This window comes from Phoxinus phoxinus (genome assembly GCF_949152265.1).
Source record: "Phoxinus phoxinus genome assembly, chromosome: 2".
NCBI classification, from domain to species: Eukaryota; Metazoa; Chordata; class Actinopteri; order Cypriniformes; family Leuciscidae; genus Phoxinus; species Phoxinus phoxinus.
Genome location: NC_136877.1, coordinates 41,555,466 through 41,563,464, shown reverse-complemented (window position 1 = coordinate 41,563,464; position 7,999 = coordinate 41,555,466). Strand labels below are relative to the sequence as shown.

The 7,999-nt window shown below is 36.8% G+C and overlaps 1 protein-coding gene across 4 annotated transcripts in view; it reads right to left on the bottom strand.

The window, feature by feature from the left end:
- Nucleotides 1–3,680: 3,680 nt before the first annotated feature.
- The window catches only part of arnt2 (aryl-hydrocarbon receptor nuclear translocator 2), a 79,250-nt gene continuing 74,931 nt past the window's right edge, over nucleotides 3,681–7,999 (bottom strand). For 3 of the 4 annotated variants that reach the window (XM_079638291.1, XM_079638292.1, XM_079638290.1), the window contains 2 exons: nucleotides 5,980–6,125; nucleotides 3,682–5,107 (listed from right to left, as the gene is read on the bottom strand). In XM_079638291.1, coding sequence (XP_079494417.1) covers nucleotides 5,009–5,107; nucleotides 5,980–6,125 — 245 coding nt within the window. In that variant the 3' untranslated portion in view covers nucleotides 3,682–5,008. Of the gene's footprint in view, nucleotides 5,108–5,979; nucleotides 6,126–7,999 lie in introns of all 4 variants that reach the window. The other variant, XM_079638289.1, reaches the window with a different exon arrangement.

Genomic DNA, 7,999 nt, shown 5'->3' with positions numbered 1-7,999 from the left:
TTAGAGGGATATACATTTTCGGACCGGAATTTTGTTCCAGGATCGACAAAATATGTTGACCCAGTGTGCGTCTAACTTTGGCAAAGCCAAGGTGTCGATAAAGTCAATGGAATGATATCAAAGCAACCCATATCATCTTCTTTATCAATCATTTGGCCGTCAAACTAAACAATTCAAAAGCACACCTGAAAACAACAGGGCAGAATGTTTTTATTTGTCACTCTTACAACTTGTTAATGGTTTTATTGCAAAACTCACTTTGAATGAGCAAATCCTAACAGGGCCTAACCTGATCCTGTCAGATATGACAATGTATTGCACGCAACATTAAATGAATGCACTGGTAGCGCTCCAAAACAAAAACAGGGTTTGATTGCATCGCTGCAGGCCTGTAAGGTGCATGGGGAATTCAACTTTTACTACACACTACTTCAGAACTGGAAAAAACTTTTTGTAGTTGAAATCATCTACATTATACTAAATAAATGTATTCAATGAACTTTAGATTAAGTCTAAAAAGCTCTTGGGTCAAATGAACAGAGTTAAATGTGAATTGTTCCATTTATTTATGCATGTTTTAAATGGTGCAACATTGTGCTTTTTCTCAAATATGTGCTTGTTGTCTTAAATTATTGACAAAAACTACACAGACGGTAACACTTTACAATAAGGTCTCACCTGTTAACTTTAGCTAGTGTATAAACTAACATGAGAGTAAGTGAGCAATATATTTTAACATCTAATAATTTTTGTCAGTGGAGTTGTTTAACATTGTTTATGTTAGTTCATTGTGCAACTAATGTTAAGAGATAGCCTACTTATCGTAAACTTATTGTAAAGTGTTAAGCTAACCAATTATTTCAAATAGAGTAATAAACTCATTCTGAAGTTACTAAACGTGACAATAAATCAACGAAAGTCTAATTAAAACTAGCAAACAGCCAACCAATGCAATGCTATTTATGAGGGTGCATGATGGGAAGAGGGTAAATAAAGAAATAATATAGCCGGAGTATAGAAAAGCTGAAAACTTGACTTCCAGAAAAGTTTAAGAATATTAATAAAACTACAATTAGTGCATAACATTAATGCATTGAATCAAGCTATAAATGTTGAAATAAGCATTAAGATTCTAATGCTTAGAAGTAGCCTATTTTTAATTGTTAGTTCATATTAACTAATGTTAACAGATGGAATTATAAAGTTACCACATTATTTAAAGTCGCCATGAAACAGAATTTGCTAGTCTTTTCTTCCTTACTGTGACGTGTATATATAAGTGAAGTGGCTTCTTGAACCAGAACACATATAAGGCGAGATTTGATTTTTTCCATGGGGAATTGATTGGATGGTTGTGGTTTGCTATTGATGGATCTCATGTGAGTGACAGGTTGTCCCGCCCTCGCACCAGTAAACACATCATCAGAGAATGGATGGCGCTGCAAGAGGTAGAGGACATTATTTTGATTAAAGATTATGAGTTAAAAGTTAAAAACAAAATGATGTGCATGGATAAATAATTTATAATAAATACTGCAATTGTCCATTACAAAAAAAAGATAAACTTTCCTTTTTTAAGCAAATCCAATTCGATAAAACTTTTCATGCTGTTACAAAACAGTCAAAACATGCAGATGACGGTGAATGCAGCCAGATTTCACGCGGTTGACCTCTGCAGAACATCTCAAGTTCCCCTACTAAACAGATCTGAGGTGTCATCCGAGCATTCAGACAGTCTAATCAAAGAGCATCGAGATCCGCTGGAATGCTGAACATCTGAAAAGTATACTTGTGCATTAAACTGAGACGCACGCAATGAACGTGATTTAATGGAGCTGCTGTTTATGCTTCTAGCCAGTCAAGTCTTGTCATGCTTCACCCAGAAGGAACTTAACATTAACATTTTTGACAGTGTACAGAAATGCAATTATATGACAAGCTGATACGGTCTCTTGCCACGCTCACATGCACGTAGTAGAAAACCACCTGCTAAAAAACAACAACGATTTGCTATCTTCAAGTCATGTCATACACAAGATAAGCGCAAATGAACATTACCACATGGGTTACCACAAACCACATCAATTCCACATAACTACATTTTTTTCCAATTACGCATGAGGTTTATTTACTTAATAATTTTAAGGCAACGATCGAGTTTCCTCACTTTTTTAAGTTAAGTCAACTGATCACTTTTTACAATGTAATAGTACATAAATAATATTAAAATAACACTGCTAGGTTGTAATTGTGAATTGTTACTGTAGGCCTATTATTTATTTAGCTAGTCATTGACCAGCTGGGTTATGAGGCAACAGGTTGCACAACAAAAATACATGTCCCATCATCCTCTCTGGCAGAATATGATACAATAGACAAACATGTCAAATACAAACCAAAAGCACATCATTCGCACTTCATTCTGTTGAATTGGTGCTTCCAGTAAGGAAGAGAAAAAGCAAGAAAGAAATTGCTCCAAGTTAAAGGAACACGGCGACTTTTTGGGACTTTAGCTTATTCACCGTATCCCCCAGAGTTAGATAAGTCCATACACACCTTTTCATCTCAATGCCTGCCGTAACTCTGTCTGACGCACACACCGCTAGCCTATAGCACAAAGACTGGAGGTAAACAGCTCCAGCTAGCATACTGCTCCCAATAAGTGATTGCGCTAATCACTCCGCCCAAGTAGCAGTGCTTCGCCTTCTGAGAATATAGTTCCCAGTATGTATACGGTTAGAAGATGGCTGTCTCATGTGACCTTGTTATTTGTACACGCTGTGACTATACAGATCACAACATGTAAATAGGAAAATGTTGGCGTTATGTTGTCCCTTATTGGGAGCAGCATGCTAGCTGGAGCCGTTTACCTCCAGTCTTTGTGCTAAGCTAGCGGTGGGTGCGTCAGACAGAGTTACGGCACGCACTGAGATGAAAAGGGTGTGTATGGACTCATCTAACTCATACGATGAATAAGCTAAAGTCCCAAAAAGTTGGCGTGTTCCTTTAAATCAAAATCATTTAAATGCACTTGAAAAAAGGACCTTCCCAGGAGGACTTGAAAGCATCAATAGCACCTATTACTGGATGCAAAAAAACTAAACAATTAGATAGAGTTTAGGAAATACTACTTCTGACATACACAGATGAGGGCAGAGCAGGTCCTCGTGAGCGACCGCAGCTTTAAAGGCTTTCACTATTCTTCTGTGGGGTTTGAATGTCCAAATGAATTCAGAAAGCGTATTTAGCATTACTGCGGTTTATGAGTAATCCCTGTGGTCAAATCCCCTTCCTGTTCCCTGACCAACAACCTAAATAAGCAGGATAAGGAAGCATAAATGAACAGGCAGTAAGTCTCAATTTGTCCATTGATGTTTCTTGGAGCAGAAATAAATTTGTATGCATGCAGACCATTTAATATACGGCACAAAACGCTATTTACCATAACTCTACGCTTAATGAAATAGTTTTACTGTACATTATGTAGGTATACAAAAAGCTAATTTCAGCTATAAAGTCAACATGAAACCAATGTAGATTAGCATTAATGGAGAGAAATCATCATTTTCAGGATTAAATTTACACAATTTATGACCTGTTAAAACAAACTGGCAAAATGAACATTTAATATGCTAAAAATGTGAGTATTGAGCAACCCAATGAATACAGCTCAGTCTATTTGATTGAAATGCACATACTCGATGAGAATTTATTGTCACAAGCACAATTTCTTGTCATAAAGTTACACAAAAATAATGGAACACATTTGCACAATTTATACAATCCTAAACTCATTGTACAATGGACAGGCTAACTAAGTACCGGAGTTAAATATGTACTCACATTGCACACAATGATATTAAACCTACACAAGTATATATAGCTGTATGTCAAATGAAACATGGTCCGACATAAAAATCACATTATTTACATTAAACATCCATTTGATTTTGCAAAAAGGTTTAGATTTCACGTCGACGTCTTCCCATCAGTCCATAGTTGTGGCGTGATCGAGTTTCATCATGAAAACGAGAAGTCCACGTTATTAGTCCAAAAGTTAATAGCAAGAATTGCAGCTGCCACAAAGATTACAATGAACATTGTTTATTTTTATGCTGCATTTTCTCATATGAGGCTGGTGTCGATTACTTCACAAAGTGACACTGTTGCAAGTGTTTTTGTAAGAACAACAAAAGGAAAAGGAAAAGAAAAAAAGTTGCAAAAGCAATTTTCGATTTAAATCAAATACTGATTTTTTTTCTTTACATCTGCCTACATTTATTATTAGTTTAACTAGGTTATAGACATCACTACATAGACTACATTTTACACGGTAAGCGTAAAAATATCTCAGCTTTTTTGTCAGCATGACGCTGTTTGGCAATGAAAAATGAGGTGCAACACTTGAAGACAAAAAGATTCTTCGCATCATGAAAGATTCTGAAAATACTTCTGTACGATAAAAACGTCAAAAAAAGAGGAAAAACTCTTCATTATATTTTTGTTGGATTCCTGTGTGTATGTGTGTGTGAAAACAGTCCTGACATGAGGTCGCAGCATGAATCATCTAACTTTAGCATACAGTCATTTTGACTCAAAATCCTGCGTCATATTCACATTTCACCCACCAGGCATTAAATTCACCAGCTTTCTATGTAAATTAGACTTATTAGTTATTGCGCTTTATTAACTAAAGTAAATTATAATCTTACACTGTTATCGCTCTCAAAAATTGGACTGTAAATGCAAATGTATTTATTAAAAGGGTTGTTTACGTATATTTTCTATTGATAATGGCAGCAGTTAATCATCGCGTGATGATCAAATGAGGAGGAACATCAAGAATGGGGTATATCTTGTGTACGTGTATGAATGATCAAGTCAAGAGAGGGTGTAAGTGTGTTAGTGAATTGAGAAATGCGTTTCAGCAGCGGCATGTGCGTCACATGTGAGATAAAGGTACTGCAGTCTGAACCAAAACAAAACAAACAAATATACCAGTCTCCATTTACTCAGAAAACGGTGGGAACATGCCGAGGTCGGCAAAGTCTTCAATGTTGTAATTGGTTGATCCTTGAGTGGGATCGCCCGGCATCGGCAGCATATCCTGTGGGACAGAAATACAGCGCACTGTTGAATCAGACAAGCTATGTTCAGTTACTGCTTTTGCCAGTGAGTCAGTGTAACTGCAAAGGCTGATTCACATCAGAGGTTATTTGATGTCAATGACATACATTGACATATGTTCTTATTACAAAGCATCAATAGCTGTTTCCATCACCCTGTTTTTATGCACATTTTTAAGTATCGCATCAGAAACGGTAATGGAAATGGCAAATTTTTTGGGAAAAAAGCCCTTAATTTGCAAAACGTTTTTACGCTCGCTTGAGGTGGTTTTGGACTTTGGTGAAAAATAGTTAATGGAAACGCATTTGCAGAATAAATTCTGACATAGTGAACATTAAACCCACGTCATCTGCTCGAGCAACTTGATGGAAACGCACCTAATTAGCTTTTTTTCTCTTCTTTTTTTTGGTGAACTTTGAAAATATTTGCTTCACGTTCGGATGGAAACCCAGCTATTGATGCGGCATATTTGAATAAATGGAAATGGTATTCAAGAGCTACAAGTGAAAAAGATTCTCACCAAATCATATGATTTTAAAAGATTTCTTTTTAGAGCTTCACAGACATGGCCATTATGAGTAATGATCAGTTTTGTTAGCGTTTTAGAATTTATTGAATAAATGAAATACAATTAGAAATGATGCCTTGGCAACTAACTAAAATAAAATAAGTTTTGAACGAAATGCTTATTCTAATAAGCATTTGAACTATTCCTTTAAATCTTTACTTCTATTTTCTAGTTTGGTTCGCATATGGTTTACGATCACAGGCCTTCAAATGTTCTGCTGCCCACCAATGCAACTCTACATGTGCTGAACTGAACACCGGTGTATTCTGATGTCAAGCGCTCACCTGGAAGACCTCCGTCTGGCTGGACTGAGGATGAGGATGTGGGTCTCCACCCTGCTGGCTGTGGTGTTGACTCTGCCACTGGGACCAGACCTCAGACGGACGACCCTGGAACTGCCCTCCGCTCTGGCTGCTTTCACCTGACACATCTGGAGAAACCAACACGTCTTGAGCTTACAGATGAACAGATAAGACTTCTAGAATCATTTTTTCACAGTGTTCTTTATTGGAATTCCAGTGAAATGTTGTATGGGAAAGAGCTGTGGAATGTTATTGTTAACTAAATCTATTAAAAATAATTTGTTGATTGAAAAAAATCTGAAATGAAAAAAAAAATGTAAATATTAGATGAAAAATGTGAACTTAAAAAAAACTTACAAGAAAATTATAAACGGAATAAAATGTCTTAAAATGAACAAAAACTCTAAAATTATTTGTTGATTGAAATAAAGCTGCAATAAAATGTAAATATTAGATGAAACACTCAAAAGAAAATTATAAACTGAACAAAATAAAAATAAAACAACTGAAATAAAATGTCTTGTTATTAATTAAAACTATTAAAAATCATTTAAAAGTTCATTAAAAAAACTTTTGTGTTCTACAGAAAGAAAGAAAAAACATTCAGGGTGAATCAATGATGGAAGAATGTTCTGATATGGATCCTCCACCACTTCTCAACAAACATGTTTATAATTTGCGGTATCAACTTTCACTATTGACTCCAACACACGTCTACTTTTGCAGCATCTCAATCGAGCGTGCGTGTAAAACACTTCAACCGTACGACCTCCATTTCGCTCGATTTGTCGCACAGGAGGGGAACACATTTACTACAGGCTGACAGAATCATTTAAACGCATACATCTAGAGTCTCTTCACCCGCGGGGCCCGAGTCTTTGGTTAGGAAACGAGCAGAGTCGAGAAGACTAATGCGCGGTGGGCGCAGGCGGAGGTGACGACGTGGGTGGGTGTTTTGCAAGATGGCACAGCGATGCCCTCGGGTTGTTTCTCATATTCTCCATGTTGATGAGGCAGTGATGTAAGGTCAAACTTCTCATTTCCCTACTGTGTTAGCGCTTGCCACGCGGACGACGATATTCAGCCGAGAGCGTCCCTTCTCTGGCTCGATTTCTGGCTGTCTTTCCCTCAAGGTTCGGCTGTTTGGCTCCACTGACGCGCCTCGTATATCTCTCTATCAATTTTCCTATTCGTCTCTCGTTGTCTGTGTCTCCCCTAGCCATCTTTCTCCGTCCCCATCAATCTGAAATCGGCGTGCTTCACGTTTTCCCTCGGTATCTGTAGAGCTTAGGTGCCGCTTATTCTCTGACCACTCCATCAAACATGATTCTTAAAGATGTAACGGCGCAAAAAGCCGGCGTGACGAAAGCAAACACATTTCAAACAAAGAGCCGGGCTTTGCAGTTAGTCCCAAGTGCTCTTCAAATCAATGCAAGGATTGAAAAGCACATTCTCTCGCTTTCATAGTGATAAATGCAGCTCTTGAAAGCATGCTCAATTTCACGTAAGCATATAAAGACTGCAATTAAGTCACAATGTAGCATTATCTCAGTATGAAACATTAGAATGAAGGCAGTATGATGGTTGTTTATGCATTGCATTAGTTTCAAAAAAGAAGATTGTACAAACTATGAAGTACAAATCTAACAGGAGCTGTTTTTTAATCTGTAAATAAAAGATTGCATTGATTTCATGTGAATGTTTTTACATGACTGGGATTAAGAGTTACTTGATCATTATCTTATTCTTACTCTGCCGATGTTATTTTCTTTTATCTACTTGTATGTGACTGATTGGACACTTGGACACAAAGACTTAAGTTTTAATCTGTGTAAATATATTGATCACATGTCCTGGAAAAAAAGATCCTGCATGGCCTTCAGCAAACAATAGCGGTCAATTAACTTAAAACCTATACAGATAAAAAAAGAAACTGAATTTCTGAAATATGCAGTGGTTTGATAATGTCACCTAATAAATCTGCCCTCAGTTCATGATATAA